The sequence below is a fragment of the Catharus ustulatus genome, chromosome 10 (assembly GCF_009819885.2).
Source record: "Catharus ustulatus isolate bCatUst1 chromosome 10, bCatUst1.pri.v2, whole genome shotgun sequence".
NCBI lineage: Eukaryota > Metazoa > Chordata > Aves > Passeriformes > Turdidae > Catharus > Catharus ustulatus.
Window position 1 is genome coordinate 4035725 of NC_046230.1, and position 27134 is coordinate 4062858.

At 44.4% G+C, this 27134-nt stretch overlaps 2 protein-coding genes across 3 annotated transcripts; one reads left to right on the forward strand and one right to left on the reverse strand.

The window, feature by feature from the left end:
• The first annotated feature begins 74 nt into the window (after positions 1–74).
• Positions 75–16300, forward strand: PPP1R7 (protein phosphatase 1 regulatory subunit 7). Of its 2 annotated transcripts, XM_033068772.2 has the most exons (11): positions 89–176; positions 773–850; positions 1011–1133; positions 5126–5181; positions 6117–6182; positions 6798–6928; positions 7787–7949; positions 10967–11083; positions 12826–12930; positions 13753–13839; positions 15914–16300. In XM_033068772.2, exons 2-11 carry the CDS (start codon positions 808–810, stop codon positions 16088–16090), a joined length of 1068 nt encoding a protein of 355 aa, XP_032924663.1. In that variant the 5' UTR covers positions 89–176; positions 773–807; the 3' UTR covers positions 16091–16300. The 2 variants fall into 2 exon arrangements, with proteins under 2 accessions (XP_032924665.1, XP_032924663.1); XM_033068774.2 differs by lacking the exon at positions 773–850 and having other exon boundaries at positions 75–176.
• A 4770-nt stretch (positions 16301–21070) lies between these two features.
• On the reverse strand, positions 21071–26610 carry LOC117000968. Its single transcript, XM_033069099.1, has 3 exons — positions 26426–26610; positions 22170–23685; positions 21071–21247 (listed from the first exon to the last, which is right to left on the reverse strand). Exons 2-3 carry the CDS (start codon positions 23427–23429, stop codon positions 21152–21154), a joined length of 1356 nt encoding a protein of 451 aa, XP_032924990.1. The 5' UTR covers positions 23430–23685; positions 26426–26610; the 3' UTR covers positions 21071–21151.
• Positions 26611–27134: the final 524 nt, after the last annotated feature.

A 27134-nucleotide genomic window follows, 5' to 3' on the forward strand; every position in this document is an offset into this window, starting at 1 on the left:
GTGTGGGAGTGCCCCACCCCCTGGGCGCGCCGCCTGCGGGCGATTGGCTGGGGCGAGGCGGCAGCGCCGGGCTCTGATTGGCTGCGGCGCGGCGGAGGCAGTTTCCGGAAGGGGCGGTGGGAGGAGGAGCGATATGGCGGCGGAGAGCGGAGCGGGGCCGCAGGAGATGATGGAGGGTGAGAGCCCGCCGGGGCTGCCGCGGAGGCTGCGGGGGTCGGGGTGGTGCGACCGGCTGCTCGAGCGGTGCCTCCGGGCGGTGCGGCTGCCAACTGCGCTCCGTGGGGGTTTGCGGGCCCTCCGCGGTCGTGCAGCCCCCGTGTGTCCAGCCTGAGTGCCACTGCCCAGGGGGCCAGGCCCTGTCGGGGGGCTCCGTGTGCCTGAGGGACAAGGAGCGGGGTTGTGGAGATGACCGTGAGGTGAAAAGTAAAAATAACGTGAAAGAAAGCTGGATGGCAGTGGTTTTTCTTAGTCCCCCGGTGAAAGGAAGGCAAATGTTGAGGGGGTCCAGCGAGGAGCTTCTGGTTCAGGCTCAGGGTGGCCACCGGAGCTGTGGCTCGGTAAACGTGAAGGAATCTGGCAGCTTGGGGAGACGCTTTTATCTGCGAGGATTTTTTTATTGATGCCTTCGCTTCTTCGTGTCATTGGTACTATTGTACATGATACTGATTTTTTTTTTCTTCTAAGAGCTCTTAAAATGTAATAGTTCTAATTCCATCTCCGTAATCTTTGGAATTGCACTTCATTGATCTAAGAAATTTCCTTTTTCCTCCAGTCTTCTTCCCAGATTGTTGGTTTTAGGAAGATGTGATGGGAGGAAAAAGTGCATCCAAAATCAAAGTAGAAACAAGGGGTAAGAGGCCTTTTATTTAAGACTAAACCTTTCATTTAGTTAACTTAGGATTTCTACTAACTGCGTAGTCGTTTATGTGAATCCTGGTTATTTTATCTGCTTGCTGCTCGTCCCCTGTGCTGGAGAAAGCCCTGACAGTGCCGATCTGTGTCTTGTGCAGTTGATAAGCGGATCGAGTCGGAGGAGTCGGGAGACGAGGAGGGGAGGAAGCAGGCGGTGCGCTTGGTGACAGAGCTCAGCCAGCAGAGCCTGCGGGATGAGCAGAACGGCGAGAACTCCGCAGGTACCGTGTCAGCCTCAGCACTGCCTCCAGGAGTCCTGCAGCAGCCCCTTGTGTGTGCTCCTCGTGCCTGGGTATCCATGGGAATGTGCCCTAGAGCCATCTTCTTGATATTTCAATAAATTGTAGTGTTATCCTTGCTAGAATAAAGTTGCCTGCTTTTTATGGAACCATTAAGATTAGACCTTTGGTTATTTTTCCCCCCTTGTTTATTTACCCATCTACGTTTCTCTTTGAAATATTTGCTATCAAAATGCAAACCATCTTTATTAATATTTTTCTTTTACGGAAATTTAGAAACTTTATATGGAAAGATGCTGGAAATTTTCCTTAGAAGTTATCATGAGGAGCTTTTCATAATTCTACCTTAGTTTATGTCATTTTTTACCTAAAGAATTGCCAGGTTCCTTTGCAAGGCAATAAACACTATTTCTAGATGGATTGAAGGCACCTGTTCATTTAATTGTTTTAATTTAAAAGACATCTCAGAACTATATCTTTGAATCCTCTTGGATTTAAACTTTTTCTACTGATCTCATGGTTTCTGTTAGAACGTGGGGTGAAAATACAGACAGATTTTAAAGCCTGTGAATGTTTGATGGAAAGGTTTTTAGTGGCTTGCATGGAACTTGTTGGAGCAGATCCATTTCTGCAGCCCCTGTGTGGTGATTTGAGCTGAGCTTTTGGTGCAGTCTGAAGTGTAACATCATTCTTTTGATAGAGAGGTCTGTGTTGTTATTATTGGGATGCTGGAAGGGAAAGAATGAAACAAATTTTAGTTCTTACAGTGGATCCTTCCCAACCTTGCCGATTGGGATTTGCCAGCGTATTTTTCAACCTAGTAAATTGTTACTAGAATTTTAAATCTCATAACTAAATGCACTCTATATAGGTCTAATTTGTTGTTGATAATTTAAACCCCCTAAATATTAATAAAGAAGTGCTCTTCCATAGGCTGGCCATGTCTTTGCAAACTGTGCCATTGATAGAGCCATGCAGAGCAGACAGAGCTTTCCTTTGCATGCCTGGAACCCTGAGTGTTTGCTCAGCTGGCATGATTTAGCTGTGTGTTGGAGGTTATATTTTGCACATTGTTCCCCTGAGAATTCTATGAAAAGAAATACAGAAGTAATGTACTTTGGTGAAAGCAAGAAAAACACATTCAGATTTGTTTGCTGAATTACATTTGTGTACTGTTTAATATAATGACTGTATTGTTACTTTTTCCAAACTGTAAGCATTCAGAAAACTAGGGCAGGACCAAGCAGAGGAATAATTTTTGAGCATTTGAGATAGTTTCCACGGCCAGCTTTGAGTTTCTCAGCTGAAAGGAAAATGATGAGTTTTCCACATTTTTTTCACAGAAGATCTTAAGTAGAAAGAGCTTGAGCAGCTGCAATTTCAAATTCATAATTTAGCTAATTCTCTGGGGAATAGAGCCTCTGGTTAGAAAGCTTGTAACTGAGCTATTTATAATATTCTTCATGCATATGCACTTAACAAGTGTAGTTAGGCTTCTTGTTGATTGAAAAGCTTGTGGTACTGTGAACTTACATAACTCAGTAATGACTGTTCCCACTGTGGAATTTGGGTTTTCTGAATGGTGGATTTTTTTTTTTCCACCTCTGCAAAGGCATGTGGCTTGCAGGCATAGGTTACTCAAAAATTCACTTACGAAACTTCACTGCCAGAGTGATGTTTTTTTTCCCTTTGAGAAGTGTGGAGTAAAGCAATTTGCAAGGGGGATTGCAGTCCTGGCTGAAAAGTGCTTGTAGGAGGGTCAATTTAAGAGGTTTTTTTTTATATCCAGTCAGTTCATAAATAAAATTATGTATAAATGACTGTAAATTTGCTAGAACCATTTGTCTCTTCTTTCTTTCTTTTTTTTTTCTGTTCTTTGAGACAAAATGTATTTTAACATTTTCATCCCAATACAGATTTACAGCTGATTCCAGATACACATTTCCCTCAGTCTGCTGTATGCTTCATACACAGTGCAGAGACTTCATGACAGTTGGCTTTATGTAGCAGTGCCTGTGTGTTCAGTTTTAAATTTCTTTTATTTTAATGAATTCAAAGTGTATCCCGTGTGATTTGGTTTTTCCCCTTTGGATTTGAGTGCTGTTTTCCACTCTGGCTGTCATGAGTGGTCTCTCAAAGCCATATGTCAAAATTAAGAGGAGCTACCCTTTGACAGGCCCCAGAACAAAGTATTTAACAAATTACTTAAATCAAGTCTTTATAAATGAAAATATTCAAGCTTGCTAGCCAAACAAAGTCAAAGATTTTTTTTTTAACAAGTACATGATTGGCTTTACTGTTGGACAACTTTAAAAGTCTCAAAGGACTTGAAACAAAAAATTCCTTCACCATGAACGCTGTTACTGCCAGTATGACTCAACACAAGGGGCATAATTTGGATTTTTTCATGTGATATCTCAAATAACTGTTGTTCCACACCTGGGCACTGTTCTTGTGGGCTGTAAATTCAGCAAGATTGCTTGTTTAGCTTGGAGCACTTCTCACTGCCAGTCTTTGCACCCAAGAAACAGGTCAGAGAGGTGAAGCCTTGATAGCAGCAGGGTGGGGTATCCCACTCCCTTGCTGAAGTGCAGAGCTCCTGATATGGAACTAAAATAAGAAAAAGCAGGCGTTGCTCACTGCTAATTGCTGACAGGCAATGTATTTGTGTCAATTTTTGGTGGCATTTCTGTCTTGCTGTTCAACATCCCCACAACTACCAGCTCATTTTGCATTCCCAAAATATAATTAATACTTCCTGCTAATTTGTGCTATTAAAAAAAAAAAAAAGAGGATTGCTTTTTCAGTCTGAACTTCTGTGAATCATTTCAGTGAGTCTCTTTCCTGTTTAAATGTCCAGGCAAGAGCAACAGCCCAAATCCAGGAAGGTTAATAATGATCTGTGGGCTACCAAACCCTTGAAGTTGGATGGTAACATTAAAAATGGTGATGCTGGTACTGTTTGTGCCTGCACTACTGCTTAGGAGTCCAAGCATTAGCAGGAAACACTCATTAAATAGCAGCACTTGACATTTACAGAGGAGCTGTAACCATGCTGAGCTGTGAAAATAGTCACTGCTGCTGGGTTAAGGGAATGAGCTTGCATACATGCAGGAGTTAGTGCAAAGCCTTTGGGATGTGGCTGTAATTAAAGTTGCTTGAGTTTTTTGTAGCACTCAGAGAAACTTTGCACATGAAGTAGAAAAATCTTGCGTGTGGTATGTCAGTTTTGCAAAGCTGAATCAGACTTTGTTTTTCTTCAGAAATTGATGCAACCATCTCCAGCAAATGGGAAGAGGCATGAATTATTCAGCATGAATTCTCCAGTAAATTTTCCTCCCTCGTGTGTTGTGGTAGAAGCACAGCAAATGCTGGGGTGTTTTCCAGAGCTATAAAAGCATTTCCCAGGGAAATTCATGCAGTGGGATAAACAGTGTTGTCTGGCATAGTAGAGAGTTCACCAAACAAAGGAAGGAGGGAAGATCCATGCAAAAGTGTTCACAGCAGTGACATGAAGTGACAGTGCTAATAAAAAATCCCTGAAGGGTGGGATTGTTGAGATGCTTGGTCATTCCTAGTCATCTCACTAGACAGCTCTGATTCCTTCTTGGCAAGGTTTGTTATGTTGCCGGAGGAGCACAGACACTTTGGATGGGGTATCTTCAGAGGAATGGTGGCCCTAGGTGTGAAGGAAAGGCATCCTGCCCACTCTTGAGCCTGCAGTTTTCAGCAGCCACACGGGAAGGGTGGGCAAGGTGCTGATCTGTGTGTCTTTTGCATCCTGCTGTTGAGAAAACTTTTTTCTGTAATGAACTGTCAAGATTTTAACGTGTGGTTTTAATGAAACTGAATGCCTGAACTGTGCCTCGAATATGTTTCCTCTCCTGAGGAGCATTTGCTCTCTGGGTGTTGGCTGTTGTCCTGCCTTGGGCTGTCTGGGACAGAAGTTCATAATGTGTTTGCTTCTCCTGCAGGGGAAGCGGAGACACCAGTGGACATGGAGACGATTAGCCTGGACCCAGAGGCTGAGGTAAAGGCAGATTTTTGTCCTTTCGGGCTTTATACGGCAGGAAGCAAAGGTAGGCAAAGGCAAGTATTGAAACCTGATTAAAAGATCTCATTCTTCTGAAGCTGCTGGCTGCTGTGATCCTTCCCAGAGCTGATTCAGAGCCTTTAGACTAGAAGTAGAGGTGTTTTATTTTTCATTGCTTGATGAAACATTTTGTTAGTACTTTAGAATTTTAAATTAAGCATAGATGCACTGGAAGTGTGTGTGCTGCAAGAGGGATTTCTGGGCTAGGAGCTCCAGAGTGTGTTCAATGAGCTGTTTGCTGCTGTGAGCCCTGTGATTTGCAACAGGCACTGTGACTTACCCAGCCCAGTGCCTTGGTGTCAGCAACCTCGTGAGCCTGTTAGCAGCAAAGGGTTTGAACTGGGGTGGAGAAGTGCTCTGTTTCTTTTTGACTTTCAAAACTGGAGCATCTGGGGCTGAACAGCACAGATGTGAAGTGCCTCAGCTGATTGCCAGTGCAGAATTAATGTTGACAGAACCACTGGTTATTCAAATTGTTAGTGATTCCTGCTCATCTGAGACCTGGAACTGGAAATGTGTTCTGGTTAAGCCCTACCAAAGTAGGTGAGAGAACTTTATGCAAAACTTTATTCAGAGAAGAATTTTTCTCAGTAAATTTCTGAAGATTTCTAATGTTGGTAATGTTTGAACTCAGAAAAAGGCTGTTGCATTTTGCAAATACTGAATTTGCAGTTGACAAGTTTAGGCTGTGTGTTTCAGCTGTGATGGTAAAATCATGTACCAAACCCATTTTACAAATGCTCTTTGAAGGGAAGTTTTAATGAGCTACACATTTTGTAAGACTATAATTTCCTTCAACCAAATACCAGGTTGATGTTTAAAGACTGGATTTGTTCTGAAACAACTCCTAAATCCCTCCATTTCTCTTTAAGGATGTTGACTTGAATCATTTCCGAATTGGGAAGATTGAAGGATTTGAGGTTCTCAAGAAAGTGAAGGTAACAATCCTGGGGAATAGGGAATGCCTCTTGGAATTTGGGATTTTGCAGATCTAACCTATAAGGAGACAGTGTGTCTCTTTTTGGCTGAGATTTAGTGAGTTTGCTTCATTTTTAGCTGAAGGAGGTGGTGTTTACCTATTTGTCAAGCAGGAATAAAAATCTTGGGATTTTGCAAGTTTGTTGTGGAAGTGAATGAGAGACAATGCATCAGGGCACATCCTAGACTAGCACAGTAGACTGAACGTAGAATAACATGGAGGGGAAAGGATCTCTGGAGGTCTCCAGTAAAGCCTTCAAAGCAGACCCAGTTAGAACATGTTGCTTAAGGCCTTCTTCAGTTAAGCTTTTGAGTATTTCCAAGGATGGAGATTATGTGGCCTCTCTGGGCTGCTGTTACTGTGTCTGACCACTGTGGTTGAAATACTTCCTTCTGTAGAATTGGAGTATACCAAGAAAATACTACATTAAAAACAAACAAACCCCAAGAAACCGCTAACAACAAATTCCCAGCAAAACTTAATGGGGAAACACTCACACAGAGCTTTTTGTCATTACATGCAATCCTTCATATCCATTTTCCTGTTTCTTTTTCAACTTTTTCTCAACAATTAGACTCTATGTCTCCGTCAGAATCTGATTAAGCACATTGAAAACCTGGAGCAGCTGCAGACCTTGCGGGAGCTGGATCTCTATGACAATCAAATCCGAAAGATTGAGAACTTGGAGGCTCTGGTGGACCTTGAGTGAGTCCAGGGGAATCACCAGGATTGGGTTGGGGGTGGTTTGCTACTCACTGTGTTATTCATGCTGTGCTTATTCCAGTGTTTTTCACCCAAGCCTCTCTCAGAATTTATTTTGGTGCTCTATGAAGGATAATGTCTGTTCTTTATTGATGTTTAACCTGTACAGTGAACTGGTTTCATTATCCTGAAGCTCCCCAGGGACAGGCAGCTGGAAATGAAATTTGTGCTGTGTAAGGCAGTGAGAATGGCAGGTGTGGGAGCTCTCAGGCCCCCTTTGCTCTTGCAGCAAGAGCTTTGTGTAACAGGTTTTTATTCTTGCAAAAATGACAAGAGATTTCAGGTAGGGTGGATTTTTTTTGGTTTTTTTTTTAAGAGTGCTAGGGAAGGAGTAAGTACCCTTCCAAGTTTCTGAGTTTCTGGCACTTGCCTGGAGCACTCTGGAGTACATTACAAAACTGTTCCCACTGGGGCAGGACTGGCCCACTTCTCAACATCACATCTGCATCCTGCCCAGGGGAGCCCTTGACATGGTCCTGTCAGGGGCAGATCTTGTAGGCAGGTGCCCTTCCCAAGGAAAATGCAGATTGGCTTCCTCCCACCATGGCAGCTCCATGGCTGGGCAAAATAATGCATGTGGCAGATGATTTTTTTTTTTTGTGCTAACAGGCAAGAAGTATTCTGAAAGTTTTATTTGTTGTATTTTCCGATAAAAAGAAATTGCATGTATGACTTTAGCTTCAGTGCCTAGCAAAGGCATGATCTCTGCAGACAGGGAGATTCCCCACCAGTTTACAAGTGCCTCTCTCAGAATCCTCCATGCCTGATGGACTGATGAGATTTTGGTTTGTTTTACCTCAGGGTCCTGGACATCTCCTTTAATGTTCTGCGACACATTGAAGGACTAGATCGGCTTACCCAGCTTAAAAAACTCTTCCTTGTCAACAACAAAATCAGCAAAATTGAGAATTTGAGCAGCTTGCAGATGCTACAGATGCTAGAGCTGGGGTCCAATCGGATTCGGGTAGGTTTGCTCTGGGAGGTGTTGGCTGGAGAGTTTTCAGCTCTTTGGTGTGATATTGGCCTTTTCTGAAAGTGCACTGCATTGACTTTGGTTTGCAATTTTGTTGTTTTTAATTGTTCCAGTCATTCACTGTGCTTACTGCTGTGCATGCTGGAGCCTTTCATCATGCATTAGTGCCTGGCTACTGAATCACCCTTTGTGAATTTGTCTTTAATGAACTCCTATATCCCCTATGTGTTTCCTTGTACAGGTGATTGTTTCTTCCTGCTAGAGAGCCAGTCCTATCAAAACTAGTAATTGTTTTTTCTTACCTTTCTACTGACTACTGCTGAGTCCATGAAACCTATTGAAAGCAAAATTAATTTGATTTACTGGTGCAATTGACAGCCTGCTATGGCAGTCAGTCTTGTTTAGGAAAAGGAATTTCTTGAGGCTTTGCTCTGAAATGCCTTTAAAACCTAAAACTTGGCACTGTACTGCTGATTGCTTTTGGGTTTTATGGTGCAGTTTGTGATTTTTTCAGTTTAAAATCTGTGCCACTTACAGGAGTGCAGTTACAAGTCTCTCTTGTCTCTAACATATGATTCTCTGTATTTGCTCAGGTTTTAAGAGAACTGGTCAGATAGATGACACAAAAGATTTGCAACATGCAAAGTGAGCTTTTTTTAAAAAAGCTTTTTTAATTACATGCTCTTGAGAAGGTACTCATGAAAGATGAGTGCATTTCAATCAATGTGGTGTAAATTGGTGCTGCCCATTTATAGTCTCTGATAAATTACTTGTTATGCTGGAAGAAGAGATCAGGAAAATATCTGTCCTTTTTATTTCAGGACTTGTGGAAGAACACTTCTTTGTAGAAAAGAAGGAAACATCAGCCACTAAAAACAGCCTTCTAAGGCAGAAATATGTGCTGCTTTTTTGAAGGGGAAAAATTTTGGTTTGCTCCTAAAGCTAAACTGGACTGAATGATTTTCCAGGAATTTCTGCTTTGGAAATTAAATTATTTAGGGGAATAAATCTGGAGTGTGAGAACATCAGCCAGGTCAGATTTGAGGGGTTAGGAACCTCAGAGTTTGCATAGGATGGGGGAGCAGGAGTTATGGAGAGAAGCACTGGGCTTTTTGCAGGAGCAGAGCAGGCTCAGCCCACTGATCCTTACATTACAGAAGTTGGGTTTAGCAAAACTGTGCTGTATTCTGTATCTCAGCACCATTATCTGGGAAAAAAAGAAATCCAGCCAGATTTCTGAATTTATACTTAGGCAGTACATTGTCTATAATGTTGTTAAGCCAAGGAATAGAATTTTAACAATGAGGTTAGATTTATTTTATGTGTGTTTTCTCAGTGTTGAGCCTGAGCTTATTAACAGAACAAACAAAAAACCCCAGAATTGTCACTGTATGGGTAACACAAGCTTCTTAAATTACTTTATTTTTAGTGGCTTGTTTTTCTGTTTGTCTGTTAATTCTATTCTGACTTCTTCAAACAGCAGTGTTCTATGCTTCTAATTGCTTTATTGGAGTGATTTGGCTTGGCACAAAGAAATCCCGTGCTACCTGGGGGTACCTAGAACTCCTGGGCTAGTTTTTTCCTGGTGTAGAGTGACTTTGCTGCATGCTTTACAGCTGGACACAGCCTTAACTCTTTAGGGTACAAAGCTGTGAGTTCTTCAGGCAGTGTTCTTGGCTCTGAGGTGCCTGGTTGACTTCTTCCCTGTGCATTAAAGCTGCTGCAGCAGAGCTGTTCTTGCCTACTGTGCTGCACACTCAGACCTCTCAGAGTGCTTGGAATCCCTCATCACCTAGCACTTTTTGCTCTGTTTCTTTTGGGGAGCAGAACTTAAGGCTTGAGCTGACATATTTATGTTTTTTTATCCTTCAGTTGAAGTGAGGCAGCTGTGATGTAAACACTTCTTTACTTGTTCTTAGGTTTTTGTCCCCTCATGTCCATCTGTTCCATTCATCTCCCTGTATTGAGTCATCAGTATTTCCTCCTCAGGGCTGGAGAAGCTGCCAATGAGCAAGAAATCTATAAATTTTTTTTTTGCAAGGTCAAAACAGGGCTAAGTCCATAGTCTAGAAGGGGGGTGAATGCAAATTTTGAGCTGATTAACACTCTCTGTTCAGTCTTTTGGCAGTTGTGGGATAGAGATTGAAAAACTTCTTACCTTTCCTGAGTGTCCATCTTCTTCCTTATGTTATTACATGCACAGGTAAACACACACACACACACAGAGTAAACCAAGTGCTAGGACTCAGTGGCCTGGCTCCCCAACACTGCTGATTTGAAATTTAGGCAGGCAAGAAGCGTGTGGAAAAGCTGAGATGCCACAGCCTGCCTGGGCACAGACACAGCCCTGGGTGTTTCTGTGTCCACATTACTCTTACTGTGAGCTCAAGTCTGGTTGTAAAATCCTTGTCATCTTGGGTTTTTGATTCAGAGGCTTTTCCCTGTGAAATAAAAGTGATTCCTTTTGTTTGCAGGAGCCTTTTGTAATCTTACCCTTTTCCCTTTTATTCCACTCTTCTGTTCCTGCTTTCTCTCTTCTTTTGTAATATCCCTGATGCTTCACAGAGATCCTTATTTTCTCTTCCTGAAGGCTGAGCTTGAGCTACACTGGCACAGTGTCTGTGTTCTGGCAGTAGTATGTGTATTATAAAAGTGTACATCACTCAGACTGGTGTTCTGCCAGAAGCATGACTGTAAAGCCAGTAGTTAAATCTATTAACACACATACCTGTGGGACAGTTAATTTTGCTTATGGCAGAGAAGCTGAACAACTTGCCTTTGTGTTATTCAGTCACTGAAGTGCAGGACTAAATTTACAAATCGTGGTTTTTCTTCTCAGATTCTGTTTCCATTCACTAGTGACAGATTTTTTTATTTTTTTTTTTACTTTACAAATGAGTATCTTCTACCCAGGATACACCACATGGTTATAACATGTGTACAAAGTGACAGTCACATCTACCAGATGGAGTTTTGCAATAACACTGTGTCCTCTTGCTGTTTCACAGGTAATTGAAAACATTGACACCTTGACTAATCTTGACAGTCTGTTCCTTGGGAAGAATAAAATCACCAAGCTGCAGAATTTGGATGCGCTGACAAACCTGACCGTGCTCAGTATACAGGTACTGGAAAGCCTTGGGGACATGAACCACCCTGTGAGAGAGATCAGCTCTTCCTGAGTCACAGAAACCCAGAATGGTTTGGGTTGGAAGGAGCCTTGCAGACCATCTTGCTCCCCTCCCCCTGAAATGGGCAGGACACCTTCCACCATCCCAGGCTGTGTGCCAAGCTCCCACCTTGGACACTTCAGGGATCCAGGGGCAGCCACAGCTTCTCTGGGCACCCTGTGCCAGAGCCTCCCCACCCTCACAAAGAAGAATTTCTTCCTAACAGTTAATTTAAACCTGCCTTCCTTCAGCTTAAGGCCATTCCCTTTGTCCTATCACTAGATACCCTTGTGAAAATCCCTCTCCAGCCTTCTTGTAAGCTCCCCATTTTCAGGTCTGCAGTGTTAGAGGCAAACTCCTGTCCTGGAGAAAGTGTGATATTCTTTGTGTTGCCTTACTTCATTCTTTCATGCTACTTGAGATTGTCAGACACTGATAAAATTATGAAACAAAGATTTGATTTTTATGGAAGAAAGAACAGGAAATGAATGTTATCCCCTACTTCTTTCCTGAAATGTTTCCTAATGTATTACAATAACATTCAGAGCGTTGTGCCAGGCAGTCCTTGCAATGACAGTAGCTCAGTGTCACAGCCTTCTTCCTGAAGAAATGGGAACAAGCCATATCCATATGACAGTGCTTGTGCATTCTTGTATCTCTTAAAGCTGCTGGCAAGGCACACTGACCACCTGCTGTGGTACCTGTGTGTGCCATTATTCTGTAGGACATCAAGAATCAGCTGCAGCAGAGTGCAGTGTGATTAGGGTGGTGTAACTTCTTCTCCGACCTTCCCATTTGTAAAGACCTACAAAATGGACTCTGTGCATAGCCTGTTGTTTGCTAAGACACCAGGCCAAAAACTTTCAGGCTGCAACTTTTGATGGGAAGCTCAGAGTCTGATTCTTGCTGGAGACTGGGACTCCCATGGAACTTCCTCATGCATCAGTGGTGCAGAGATCAAACAGCTGAGCTCACAAGATCATGTGGGCCTGTAATGGGTATGGGCACCACCTCATTAGTGGCTTGTCCTCGTTTTCTTCTGCCTTCACTCAGAGTCAGGATTAAAACATGAAGGAGATTAGTTTTCTTGTTCGGGCTTGGTTGTTCATTAAATTCTATCAAAATTACAGAGACTTCTGCAACACTTCCAGCTACCAGCTAAAAGTGAGCTAAATGGAGCTGAATCCGGCTGGTTACAAGGTCTTTTAAAGCCAAACAGTCCAATAGAGAATTAACACCTATATTATTTATTCTTTTGACCCAATAACCAAACTCCTGTGACCTGCAGTGCAGCAATAACTGACCAACCAAAAACTGCTGCCTGAAATCATGGAGAAGGAGGGAGAAGACAGAAAGCAGCACCATCCAAAATCCTCCATCTTGTCCCATACCTATTACTATATTCTAAACACCCCAAATTCCAAACCCTTCACACTTGTAACTACACACCAGTGATTCTAACTCCATCACTCAAATTTGGGAGCCTTCTCCAAGCCTCAGGTCAAAAGCAGTGTTCTGCAGGGGGTCAGTGCCAGAAAACACAGAAAGCTCAAAACTCCCAGGGTTCTGGGTTCCCACGTGGGCCAAGCAGACTATTTTCCCTTCCCAGCCATACTTTAGAGAAATGATTTTCCCCCAGTGAGTCCCATGGGTTTGGGTTTGTTTGGGGTGGTACTGAGCAGCTGCTCCACTTGCAGAATAACCGTCTGACCAAGATTGAGGGGCTGCAGAGCCTGGTGAATCTGCGCGAGCTGTACCTCAGCCACAACGGCATCGAAGTCATCGAGGGACTGGAGAACAATGTGAGCAGGCTTTTGCTGCCTCTGCAACACAATTGTTGCCCTGAGCTGCTGGTGTTAGTGGCTTTTCTGGAAGTTTTTGTTCTTTGGTTGCCCGAGTTAGGTGTGGGTTCTCTTGGGAGACCACAAATATCCAAGTGTTTGTTGTATGTTAAAGCATCTCGTGTGGGTAAAGATCCAGATACTCTGGAGTAGAATTGTTTTTGTGACATGGGGAATGGAGATGTGGTTGAAGCAGTAGCCTGGCTGATCCTCAGCCCTGGGAAGGCTCCTGGACACAGCTGGCTGGCTACTGCAGCATTTCAGACAGCAGCTTGTACATAACCATGAGTGCTTTTCAATAGGACAAAACTGGAACTGGGACTAAGAGAGGCCAACCATGGCATGCAGCTTGCCTCCCTGTCAGTGTACATGTCTGTCTTTTTGGGTGGGATGGATTTCATGGAAGCCTGTATCATTTTCATTCTCATTCAGCAAAAGTTTTTCTAAACTTGTTGAGTTTCCAGCTGCTAAGGGGACGCTTTGGATCCAATTTTTAATCCTCCTCTTAATGCACTTTGAGGAAAGCTGGCTGGGTGGCAACTGCCAGCCAGGGGCTCCTAAAAAGAGCTTCATTTTTGTGACATGGCTTCTGGGGGGTCAGTAGCCCAGCTTAATTGAAAACAATCTTCCTTGTTCTATATAGGCAGCAAGAGTTGAGCTGAATATGAGCAGTTGGCAATAATGTGTCTGCTCCTGACAGTTCCCAACTCTGGGCCTGGAAAAAGTGGCACAGAGAAGATGAAAGGAAATCAGATCTAATATTTTTGTGTTTGCTTTGTCTAGAACAAACTCACAATGCTGGACATTGCAGCCAACAGAATTAAGAAGATTGAGAATATCAGTCACCTAACAGAGCTGCAGGAGTTCTGGGTAAGCAGAGACCAGAGCTGTTCCCCAGAGTGTTCTGTGCAACAGAGAGGGAAACCCTTCTGATGGGCAGCATATGGACATGTGTGCCTTGGAGGGAACTCCTCTTGTTCTGCTGATCAGCTTTAAGGTCTTGACAGTCTGCATGGATAGTGTCTGGTGGTTTCCCCTAGGGAAAGGGAAGAGCTTAAAAATTTCTTTGCAGAGCTTTGCTGAGTGGTAGGAAGCTGTCTCTGCCTAGGAAGTGGGCCCTGCCTTCATGCTCAGGTTGGTTATGAAACAGCCCCACATGTCCTATTTCTGCAGCTCTTATTTTTGTATCTGAGCATGGCAGAGTACCAGGGGAAGCACAGAGCTTGTTCAGAGCAGAGTTGGTATGTTTATGGTGTTAGAAATATGAGGAGAACAAAACCAACTTCTGGTTCCATTCCAATGATGCAGATAACAGCTTAGGATTGCTCCTGTTTGTTTCTGGCACCCTGCATTGCTGAGCTCTTTGGCTTTCCTAAGACAGGTCAGGAAATTCAGATACCCTGTGCTGAAGGATCAGCACTGTGCCATGTTTGGGAGCTGTGTACAAATGTGCTCGTGTGGAAAAATGGAGAAGCAGCAGCAGATGTTCATGGTCTGGCATGTGCTTCAGCTCTTGTAGAGTTTCTGCATTCAGGGCTGAGAATAAGAGCTGTGCTGTATAATGTCTGTCATTTGGAGTTATTTAAACTCTTGGGCAGATGCTGAGAGGAAAGGAGTGGAAAGCAGCTTCAAATGAAACCCAGCTGGAGTCTGGAGCCCGGGCTCCTTAGATCATTTCCTCATCTTGCAGTGTGGCTGAGGAGACAGCCAGCAGTGTTACCTGGCCATGCCTGTCTAAGGAGCTCTTTAAGGAGCATTTAACATGGCGTCTTTAGTGTGGCTGCTGTGGGGCCTGTCCTGATCCCCTGCAGTTCCCTCCTGTCTTCATCTTTGGTGTTGCTCTGCTTATAGGAGGTGTCTGTGAAAGGACAGGCCAGAGCTGAACTTCTCTGGATTCCTTTGCAAAAACACCAGTGTGTTTAGAGCCCTTTGTCAGAGCAGAGATCTGTTAGCTGAGCACAGAAAATGCACTCCTGGCTTTGTTCCACTTCAACACTACATTTGAAAAACAAGATTTGTTTGAAAAGGAGCAGGGCACAATTCTCAATGAAAGCCAGTGTTGTATCTCCCAGTTCATGGGTTTTTTTTCACTGACTGCCACATAAAAATATCCTTTAACACCTTAAGTAACCAGAATTGAAGATCCTAGACACTGTGATAGTCTTCCAGCAGTTTCCCATAGCACATCCCCCTTGGAGGGACTGAGACACCTGAAGGTTGAGTGACTTGGCTGAAGTACCATTGTGATGACCTGTAGCAGAATGAGACAATCCAAGGAGGTTTTTTATATTTTATTTGAAGGTGGCATTGCTGCAGTGACTCTGTATCCAGGGTTGGCAGCATGTGGCCACCTTGCAGCTTTGCTTCCTTGTTGGACAGCTGAAGCATTCACTCCTTTGTGTGCAGTTACTGAGCCCACAATGAGGCAGGAGAAGAACCCAAATCTGAGTTTGGCATTTCCTCTGGAGTGTAGGAGCAGTTTTTGCAGGGAAATTTATGTAGAGGAGAGAGGAAAATGTTGCTTTTCTTGTCAGTTTATGAGCTTTTTTAATGTTTCCTGAGAAGTCATAAAAGTAAAGATGGATGTCACTGTGGAAATAAATGATGATTATAAAGGTTTCCAGCCCACAAATGCACAGTGGAGGGGGAGATGGTGCAGAGACTGCCCCTGGTGCCTTGCAGGGTCTCTCCTAGCACAGTGGTTGGACTGGATCTGCTGTCTGATGGGTGGAGCATCTGACCAGAGCCAGGACAGGGTGGGGGAGTCAGGTTTGGTGCTGAGGCCTGGGGTGTGAGGCAGCAAAGCTCATCTTAGAGGTTCCAGGGTGAGAAGGATCCTGTAGACAAGGTGTTTGTGAGCACAAAGCCTGTGCAACAGTGACTCAGTCCCACCACTGCTTTCCTTTTTTTGGGGGGTGTGAACATGCCTGTGTGTGCTCTGCAGATGAATGACAACCTCATTGAGAGCTGGAGTGACCTGGATGAGCTGAAAGGAGCCAAGAATTTGGAGACTGTATACCTGGAGCGGAACCCCTTGCAGAAGGACCCCCAGTACCGGCGCAAAATCATGCTGGCCCTCCCGACCGTGCGGCAGATCGACGCCACCTTCGTTCGATTCTGAGCCTCCTGCTGCCCTCTCTCCCCTGCCCTCCTCCCAGAAATGTCCCAGCAGGGTTTTTTATCCACTCACCACTCCCCAGGTCTTCAGTACACTGACACACACAGGGCAAAAAGTCAACAAAAAGCACTGAAACCAGGTCTCGTGTACAATGCACTCATTGTTTTTGAAATGTTGTTATTATTATTATTATTATTAAATCTTAACACAAGAGCCTTCACCGTGCCTGTGGTTTTTATTTTATGGGGGAGGTTTTACCAGGAAGTGTTTGCAGCAGACTGAAGATATGTGAGCCACTTGCTGACCACAGCTGACTGTGACACACATTAGGAATGTCCTCACAACCACCCTGTCCAGATCAAGGCTGTAAAAATGTGAAAAAAGATCTGATGGAGATCCCTGCCCAGGTTAGTTCCCAGGTATGAGTCAGTGCTAAGTAAGTACCTGGTGGTACAACATGGGGCTGTGGGGGGAGTAGCCTTTTTGTACTCATGTTTTTAAACAGTTACAAGCTCATGAGAGGAGTGGGGACAAACTGGTATTGATACATTAATGGTGAGCAAGGTAAGGGTTTGGTAGCCCTTTGGTGCAGAGAGTGTTTTGTCACCAGACAATCTGAATCACATCCTGCTTCTGCTGAAGATGGCAGTGTGGTGTTGCTGTCTCTCTGCAGCTGTGTTTGATCCAGGCCATTGAACTGCATCTCTCCAGCAACTGAAAAACCCTGGGAAGCACTTGCCATCTGCTGCTGTGTTTGTCCAACAGGCATGTCCTCAGTCCAGGGGAGCAAGTAAAACAGGAGGGGTGCTTGAAAATGTGCTCTTGGTGGTAGTTTGGTTCATTCTGGTCTGACATGAATTTGAATCTTTGAAAGAGTGGGATGAATCCCTTCTTCAGCTGGAGACTGGGAATATTAAGCAGGACAATGCAGCCCTGTAAAAGATTCCCTTTCACTAGACAGGTGCAGTCCTCAGTCCTGTTAATAAACTCTCCCAGCTTCCTGTTTCCTGTGCTAGGAACACCCAAGTGAAGCAGCTGGAGCCCTCTTCAGAGCAAGCACACCCTTCCCTCAGCTCCTTGTTTCACTCCCAGCCTCACAAGAGCACCAAGTCCTGGAGGAGAGAGATGTGCAGGACAAATCTGGCTTTGGATTCCATCATGAGCTCCCTTTCCCTCCTCAGACTTGGTCCTGGTGTAGGAAATCATCCCTGAGGAGCTGAGCTGGCAGCTGTGAAAACAGGGACTTGCAGGAGAGATCTGCTGCCATCCACAGGACCTGGAAGAAGAAATTTCTGGACAAGCTTCACTCTGCTGGGATACACATAGAAAAGGTACCCAGTGATCTGACTCCAGATTTCTACCCCCTTGTGGTAAATGCAGCCTTGATTTGCGGATTGGGTCCAGGGAAGGACATGCGCTGCCATGGGGGCCTCTCAGAGGAGGGGAGCCAGGGCTGGCAGGGCTGTGATGTGTTTGTGTTCATCTCCTGGGCCAGCTCTACCAGCACAGTCACCCCTGTGCCACCCACACAAACATGTGCAGGTGCCAGCAGCCTTATCTTTTATCTTCTGCTGGAGTCTCTTCTCCCCACAGCACATGACTATCTGCAGAAGGAGGTGCCCTGTCTGCTGCTGAGTGCACCCTGGAGCCTGCTCTGCTCCTGAGCAGCAGCTCCAGCTCTGAGTGCAGCTGAGCTGGTGCAGGGGGACAGTGCCCCAGGGATCCCGGGTGTCCAATTCTGCATTTCTGTGGGGCTCTGATAGGATTCACAGCTCCTTGCTTTCCAGGGGACTCAGCAATCCCCCAGTCACCACTCTTGTCCCATGGACAGCTGTGAGAGCTCACTTAATTTTGCTTCTGGGCTTTTCCTCCAGAGCCCCACCCCTTCTTTCCCTGGCTCCTGAAAAGCAGGTTCCTGGCCCTTTGGGAGTGCTGCCCATCCTGGGCCAGGAGCACTGTGGCAGGGGGTTTGTCCCATCAGAGAGTGGGAGCCCTCAATGGCCACAGGATGCCTGGGACTGAGGGCAGTGTCCACCAGTTGTGGGCTAACTGGTCCCAGTCTGGGACCATCATCAGCCCTTTTGTTACCTTGGTAAGCAAGAACCAGATAAGCCCTTCTATCCCTGGGGCTGCTCTGGATGCATTCCTGGACTTAGTACCTGGGGTGTTCACTCACAGTTCTGCTGTGGCTCCTGCAGGTTTGTCAGCTGTCCCAGAAACCACCTGAGTTTTCTGGGGATCCACAATGAGGAGCTGAGTGCAGATGGGAGAGATCCTGCACTGGCCTTCCCAGCTGGTGTGTGCTGCAGGAATGGCTTCCATGGGTGTGTTGCCCGACAGAGAGACACGAAACAACTAGGTTGTTTAGTGCGGTGCTTTATTGAGGGCCCTGGGGTCTGAGGACTAGCGTCCAAAGTCAGAGCCCATCCTTCCCCTTTTTCGTCAGGTTTTTATATCCTTTTACAAAGTGATCTACATACAATAGTACACATTCTTCAAGACAATACAGTTACATAAATCTCGTAGATATTATTTCTAAAAGTCATAAATTCTACACGCTTGTCTACTCAAAACTATAGGTTACCCCCCTTTAATCCCCCTTGCTTGTCATCCCACCACCAGAACCCTTTATCATTGATTATACATTAACCTTTATCATTTATTATTTCACTATGTTCTGCATGCTCTACTAGTTTGTGATTCTTAGTACATTCCCAGGCCTGTTTCCCAGGCCTGTTTCCCAGGGCCTGCTTGTGAACTGCTGCTTTCTAAGCCTTAGCATAACTACTGCTATTGCTATATCTACATTAGTTCTTTTTCTCGTTATTTCGGTATCAACTCCCCCCTTTTGAGCATTCTTCAGATTTTCTGCAAGGATGCTCAATTCTTCAAGTAATGGTTTCTAAGTAGGATGGTGGGTCTTCTCTTTGACTTGGTAGGATTACTTCTTTCCGAGTTAGTGCTCTCATGACACGTCGAGTATGAGTTCCTTCTCTGGCAATCATTCCTAAAAGACATCTATACATAATCATGCAGACTACAATAATTAACACAATCATTATTACATATTGTACAATTGATGATATCCAACCAGAGACCTGGATTCCTAGGGAGCTAAATAGTGCTCTTACCCAATTATGTTCAGCTTCTTCCTGGACTTCTTGCACTTTTGTTTCGATTTGTTTCAATTGACTTATGTCCTTTTCTACTTCTTCTGTGACATTTGGGATATGTACACAGCAATGATCAACCTTTCCTTGGAGGTATCCACAGACTCCGTGTTCTTTTAATAAGAGCAAATCTAATGCCATCCTATTTTGGACTGTCATTCTTGTTGTTGCTTGCAACTGTAAGTTTAGATCCCTAAATCCTTTCTTTGTAACTGCGGCTAACCTCTCAGTTTGTCCCAATAATTTGTACAGCATCTCCCGGTTTCTATATGTAGAAATTTGTGCAAACAGGGATTCCAGTACCCATCCAAATTTAACTCCTGATGAGGGTTCATGCCACTCATCTTCATCTCCCAGTCCTAGTTCTTCTGCCACCTCATTTGTTTCTCTCTTTGTTCGTGACTGTATCTCTCTTTGTGTTAATTTAGACTGTTTCCAGAGAGGGCAGAGCGTAGGGACCCCTAACGTAATCTGCGTGACTGGGCCGTTAATGGGCATATGGGTAGTCCATTGTCCGTGCCCCATTACCCACACCGAATGCCCTGGACTCCTGACGGTAGTCGCCTGACAATCTTTCCAAGCCCCCTTTATTTCTCCTGTTATTGTATGATTATATCTTTGACATTCACAGCCCCATTTTAGTAGTATCCGGACTGGCACTAAACCAATTTGGGATTCAGGGGTATCACATGTGATGATTTTGCTACAATTCCAGCTAGGTGTGGGGGTCATTCGATCCCGTCTTACTACTTCAGTCCCTAACATTCTTAAATGTTCTTGTTCCCTTTGGCCTGACCATTCGATACACCAATGTACTGGTCCTATGTAGCTGTAAGATTCTAACAAGCTGGGACCCCAAATCGTTTTCCAATCCTCCCAGGATGAAGATTGACTTGTAACATTCTGGCAACTAAATTCCATCACTTGGGTGGGCACCGACCTTTCTCCTTTCTTTGCTATTGAACATTGTCCTTTCCCTCTAGTGAGCCAGACATTTGCTAATACTCCCGTTAATGGAGTCCATCTATCATAATCAGATCTCTTCCTGCACTCCTCCCATGTTAGTGGAAGAGGTAAAGTTTCCCTTCCTATGATTACTTGTTGCTTTTTCATAATTGTCCTGCTCACTGGAATACATTTTTCCTGGGTGCTCTTATTCACAGGTGGTTCAGGCATGGGAATTATTCCCCATGGTATTGGTTCTCTCGCCGCTTTAGGTAAAGGTAAACATGCAGTGATGGACGTAGTATTTTGTACTTGCCCAAAATCTCTAACTAATCCCACTATTAAGTTTTCTTGTCCCAATTCTTGTTGTGTTTTTCCAACTTCTGTCACCTGTCGTACTCTCCTATTCTCTTTTAGAATATCTACATTTATTTTTCCGTAGTCAAAGCTTTCTCTAATCCACACAACACATGAGAATTGTCCTACCTGATCAGCTTGCATATGAGATATCATCAATGTGGTGCTACCTCTTTGCTGTTCCATATCCCAAAGTGTCACGATCCCTTCTGTAAATACTTCGTCTGTGGTGATTTGTTTCCAGGCTGCATTTACTTCTTTTAATCCAGCTCTCTGGTTGCTAGAAAACAGACAGGTTAAATTTACTCCCGCACCTTCCGGCACTATTACATCTGGCTCCGGAACTATGATTTTAACAAACGCTTCTCCCACCTGCATTATGCAGACTAATGTTAAAAGAACTAAGGCCTTGCCCTGAACACCATTTTTGTTGCTGACAGAGGCTGTACTTCCCATCTTGACGGGACCTTCTTGATTCGAGTGTAGTGAATCCAATTCTCGATCCCTTGGACTTTCACTGCCGTGTAGGTGGTCATGATCACCTGGTGAGGACCGCCCCATACTTCTTTCAAGGGTTCCGTATTCCAGTTCTTCACATATACTTGATCTCCTGGCTGGATGTCATGGACAGGATTTTCCAAGGGCAGAGGCCGGTTCCACTGCAATGCTCCTCGCAGCGCTGTAAGGACTTTATTTAGAGACAAAATGTAACTTAGCAATACTTGATCTCCTACTAAGTGAGGGTCCCCTTTGTAGGTTGCAGCATGATATGGCTTGCCATACAAAATTTCGTATGGACTTACTCCTATCCTTTCTCTGGGTTTAATCCTGATTCTTAGCAAGGCTAGAGGTAGTGCCTGAGGCCACTGTATCTTCGCTTCCTGACAAATTTTCTTAATCTGCCCTTTTAATGTCTGATTCATCCGTTCTACCTGGCCGCTAGATTGTGGTCTCCAGGGCGTATGGAGATCCCAAGCTATCCCTAATACTCTGGCTACCTCTTGGACTACTCCAGCTACAAAGTGAGGTCCCCTATCTGAGGACATTCCTAATGGGATCCCAAATCTAGGAATAATCTCTCGTAGTAAGGTTTTAATTACTTCCTTTGCCTGGTTAGTCCTGCATGGGAAAGCTTCCGGCCACCCTGAAAAAGTACACACATACACCAGTAAATAACGGTACCCTTGTGCTTTTGGTAGCTCTGAGAAATCTATTTGCCAATAGTCTCCTGGTTGCGGCCCTACTTGTAACTTTCCTAGTTGTATTTGCCTTCGTGTCACTGGATTGTTTTTAATACAGACTGGACACGTGGCATTAATCCGTTTTGCCATTGTTAACATCTGGTTGGAAATCACCTCATGTTTTAAAAATTGTACTAATGCTTCTGCCCCCCAATGGCACTTGTTATGTTCGATTTCTAAAACTGTTTTCATTACCTTTGTTGGCAATACAACCTGACCTACAGCTGTGACATACCATCCTTTTTCATTCTTCTGGGCCTGGAGAAATTGAGCAAGTTTCTCATCTTCATGTGTATAGCATGGTTTCTGCTCAAGAAAAGAAGTGGCAGGGTTAAATCGCGCTGGTAATAAAGCTAATTGTGTCCATACCTCTCGGGCAACCTGTTTGGCAACTCTGTCAGCCAACTGGTTTCCTTGGAACGCTTTTCCTTCTTCATTTTGATGTCCTCTTACATGCATCACTGCTACTGCCTGAGGTTTATGCACTGCTTCCAATAGTGCTAATATTTGTTCTTTGTGCTTAATTTCTGATCCTTGAGAATTTAACAGTCCTCTTTCTTTCCACAGAGCTCCATGTACATGTATTACTCCAAAGGCATATTTTGAATCAGTCCAAATATTTACTCTTTTCCCTTGACTCAATTCTAAGGCTCTTACCAGAGCTTGTATCTCGGCCTTCTGGGCTGAAGTTCCCGGGGTTAAGGCTCGAGCTTCTATTATTTGTGTCAAAGTCACTACTGCGTATCCCGCATACCTGGTTCCGTTTTCCACAAAGCTGGATCCGTCTGTAAACAGTTCCCATTCCGGATTTTCCAAAGGCTCATCTTTCAGGTCTTTCCGGCTGGCATACACCTGTTCAATGATTTCCACGCAATCATGCGTCAATTCGCCTCCTTCTCCCTGGCTGCTGCTCCTAAGAAATTCTGCTGGATTAAGATGATTAGTTGTTTTTAATTCAATGTCGTCCTGTTCTCGGAGAAGTGCCTGGTATTGTAACATGCGGCTTGACGAGAGCCAATGCCCCCCTTTTTGTTCCAAAACTGCAATGACCATGTGGGGAACAAATACTTCCATCCTTTTTCCCAGAGTCAATTTTCTGGCTTCCCGAATCAGGAGCACTGTTGCTGCCACAGCTCTAAGACAACCAGGCCATCCGGCGCTTACAGTGTCTAGCTGTTTTGAGAAGTACCCTACCGGGCGTTTCCATGAGCCCAGTTTTTGGGTGAGAACCCCTATTGCCAGTCTCTGTCTCTCATTTACATATAGTTGAAAAGGTTTTGTAAGATCTGGCAATCCTAGTGCTGGGGCTTCCTTTAAGGCTTGTTTCAAACTCTGGAATGCCTTTTCTTGCGTTTGTCCCCACTGAAACACAGGGCTTTTGGCTGCCTCATACAGGGGTTTTGCTTTTAGTCCAAATTCCGGGATCCACAAGCGGCACCACCCTACCATGCCCAAAAAGGATCTTAACTCTTGCGGATTTCGTGGTGTGGGTATGGTGCAAATTGCTTGTATTCGATTAACTCCTAACTTTCGCACCCCTTGTGAAATTTCGCAGCCTAGGTAAATTACCTGGGTTCTTACCAGCTGAGCTTTTTCTTTCGATACTCGGTATCCAGCTTGTCCCAGCATATTAAGTAATCCAATAGTGAGTCTGAGGCAAACATCCTTTTCTGTGGAAGCTATAAAGATGTCATCAACATATTGTAGGAGAGCAAATAAGAAAGGTGATTCTTTTACCTGAGTCGTCTTCCATTCTTCTAACTCTCGAGCCAATTGATTTCCAAAAATAGTTGGTGAGTTTTTGAATCCTTGTGGTAGACGCGTCCAGGTGAGCTGCTTCTTGCGTCCCGTGTCTGGGTTCTCCCACTCAAAGGCAAAGTATCTCCTACTTTCAAGTGCCAAGGGGATACAGAAAAATGCATCTTTCAAATCAATCACTGTGAACCACTTAAACTTTTCCGACACAGCTGTCAACAATGTATACGGATTAGCTACAACTGGGTGTATATCTTTAGTGATGTTATTAATTGCTCTTAAATCTTGAACTAATCTATACTTACCATTTGGCTTTCTGACTGGGAATATCGGAGTATTGAATTCTGACTCACATTCCTGTAAAATTCCCAAGCTAAGAAATTGTTCAATCATGGGTGCTATTCCTATTCGTGCTTCCAATTTCAAAGGATATTGTCTTACCCTTACTGGGGAGGCTCCTTCCTTTAGTTCTATTACAACCGGTTGTGCCGCTTTTGATTTTCCAGGTACTCCTGTTTCCCATACCCATGGTACTACAGCTTGCTCTATTTCTTGTGGTATTTCTGCTGCCTCAACTTCTTTTATTACGAACAACTTAGCAATATTCTCCTCGGGAAATTCCAATCTTACTCTACCTTTTTCAAATATTATCTTTGCCTCTAACATTGACAATAGATCCCTCCCGAATAGCGATTCTGGGCTATTTGGCATATATAAAAATTGATGGTCAAATTCTTTCCCCCCAAATTTTATATCTAATGGTCGCAAAAACGTTCGTTCCTCAACTTGTCCCGTAACCCCCACTACTTGGATAGTAGAATCACTCAAAGGTCCTAGCTTAGTGTTAACAGCTGAGTATGATGCCCCCGTATCTACTCTAAATTCTAACGGTTCCCCATCTACTTCCATTACTACTTTCAGGTCCTCATCTAGTCAACTTGAATTTTGATAATTCCTCATCATAAAGGCTTGGGCGACACCTTGTGGATTTCCCGGGAAAGCACCTGTATTATTCATCATTCCCTGATTTCCATCCCCACTAGCTATAATTCCTCCCCCAAAATCCATTCCTTGGTTGAGAGGACACTCATTTTTCCAATGCCCTCTATTTTTACATAGAGCACATTGATCTATCCCTAGCTGCATTCTTCCTCTTCCCATATTCAATTGACCCATAAGTCCTCCCGTACCCATCAGCCTCCCCCCCCTTGCTATCCCTCTTCCCCTCTTAGTCCACGTCCTCGGCTCCCTCCTCTCATATTGTTTCCAGCCGCTTGCTGTAACACTGCTAACATAGTAGCCTGTTGTTTCCTGGCCGTTTCTTTTTCCCTATTATTATATACCTTCCACGCAACTTCCAATAGCTTATCTAAATTCCGAGTATCTTCTCCCTCCAATTTCTGTAGTTTCTTTCTAATATCTTCCTGGGACTGCCCCATAAAAATTAATGCTAGCTGTAATTTTCCCGACTCTCCTTCAACTTCTAAATTAGTGTATCTACGAGCTGTCTCCTTAAGCCGCTCTAAAAAGGTTGACGGAGACTCATTCTTTTCCTGCCTGACCGAATACAACTTAGACCAATTCAAAGTTTTTGGTATTCCATTCCGTATTCCTTCCGTTAACAATTCCTGATAAGCTTTAAGTCTCCGAGACCCGCCCGTCGAGTTGGGATCCCACTCCGGATCTTCCCTAGGTACTAAATCATTTACTGTACCATCCACAAGCCGTAACCTAATCATTTCTCGTGCTTTCTCTGTCATAGCTTTAAACACCATTTCCTTTTCAGTAGAATCCATTATTGTGTCTAACAAAACTTGTAAATCATTCCAGTCCGGGTTCTGAGTCTTAATTACCATCTTTACCACCCGCGCAGTCCGTTCAGGATCCTCCCGATACGCCCCCGCTGATTGTTTCCAGATTAGCAAATCATTCGGAGAAAAGGGAACTTTCACTACGACCCGTTCCCCCTGCGGCCCGACTGCTTCACGCAGCGGAACCATTAAATGAGCACCCTCCTCCTTTTTCTTTCTTTCTACCTCCCACCGCCCTCTCCGAGTTCTTTCACTTAAGGGGGTTCGTGGTATATCTGCGATTTCTACTTTTGCTTCCCGATCCTCCTTTTCTACCTCTGGCATACTTTCTCCAGAGTCACGTTCCTCCATTGGAGGGGCACTAGGGGCTACCAACAAAGAAACATCCTCCTCAGGTTCCGAAAACCTAACCGAGCATTCCTTCTCTTTCTGCCATCCCTTACATCCTTCACAATTCACCTTTAATGTTTTCAAAACCATGATTCCGCACTCCTTTTGCCACTCTGGTTTGTCTTTCAAATAATAGAAGAGGTCTAAATACGGTATTTCATCCCATTTTTCATTACTTTGTAGGAAATGCATCAAAGGTGTAATAATGTCAGAATTCAGTGTACCATTTCTAGGCCATTGCATACCATCGGGTTCATATAAAGGCCACACATTATTACAAAAATCAATCAATTTCCTTTTACTTAGTTCTTGACCAAAATTCCCCGCATTCCAATGTTGTAATAAACAGCCCAAAGGCGAATCGTCCGGGATTTCTATCCCGGAACTTGCTAGAGTTTTAAACGTTTTCAAAGGCATCATTCCCAAACAGAATAGACAGGAAAAGAAAGAAAATCTATGCAAATAGAAGAATAGACCAACCAACCAACCAACTTGTCACCCTCCGACGCCGCGGGGGAACAAGTGCCGGACCAGCGAAGCTTTCGCCGCGTCTTACAGCCGGCGCCTAGGCTTTACCCAAGACGTCTTTAGCCCAACCCAGCGGAGCCGATGCTTCGTCTTACGGGCAGGCACCCAATACCACAAAAAATAAAGCACCTTCGGGCTTACCTCCTGCAGTTGTCCGACAGGCGCGGGGTCGGGCACGAACCGATGACTCCCCGAGAATCACTCGGTGCCGGCGTGGAGTGGATCAGGACGCGAACCGCCCCAGCAGCCCTCGGAGTCCTGCCGCGGTCGCCAGAAAACTGTTGCCCGACAGAGAGACACGAAACAACTAGGTTGTTTAGTGCGGTGCTTTATTGAGGGCCCTGGGGTCTGAGGACTAGCGTCCAAAGTCAGAGCCCAACCGTTCCCCTTTTTCGTCAGGTTTTTATATCCTTTTACAAAGTGATCTACATACAATAGTACACATTCTTCAAGACAATACAGTTACATAAATCTCGTAGATATTATTTCTAAAAGTCATAAATTCTACACGCTTGTCTACTCAAAACTATAGGTTACCCCCCTTTAATCCCCCTTGCTTGTCATCCCACCACCAGAACCCTTTATCATTGATTATACATTAACCTTTATCATTTATTATTTCACTATGTTCTGCATGCTCTACTAGTTTGTGATTCTTAGTACATTCCAGGCCTGTCCAGGCCTGCCTGTCAGGGCCTGCTTGTGAACTGCTGCTTTCTAAGCCTTAGCATAACTACTGCTATTGCTATATCTACATTAGTTCTTTTTCTCGTTATTTCGGTATCAGGTGGGGTAAGATCTCCGTGTCCAGCAGGCTGAGGGCCCTGCAGGGCAGCCCAAGGGGATCCTC

Excerpts from the sequence above, each read along its gene's own strand:
- LOC117000968 (XM_033069099.1), bottom strand. The coding sequence starts at position 23,429 with ATGCTGGGACAAGCTGGATACCGAGTATCGAAAGAAAAAGCTCAGCTG. Across the intron at positions 21,248-22,169 it reads CCAAACAGGTTGCCCGAGAG|TCCTTACAGCGCTGCGAGGA; the intron begins GTATGGACACAA and ends CTCTAAATAAAG.
- PPP1R7 (XM_033068774.2), top strand. The coding sequence starts at position 134 with ATGGCGGCGGAGAGCGGAGCGGGGCCGCAGGAGATGATGGAGG. Across the intron at positions 5,182-6,116 it reads GCCTGGACCCAGAGGCTGAG|GATGTTGACTTGAATCATTT; the intron begins GTAAAGGCAGAT and ends TTTCTCTTTAAG. Across the intron at positions 7,950-10,966 it reads TGGGGTCCAATCGGATTCGG|GTAATTGAAAACATTGACAC; the intron begins GTAGGTTTGCTC and ends GCTGTTTCACAG.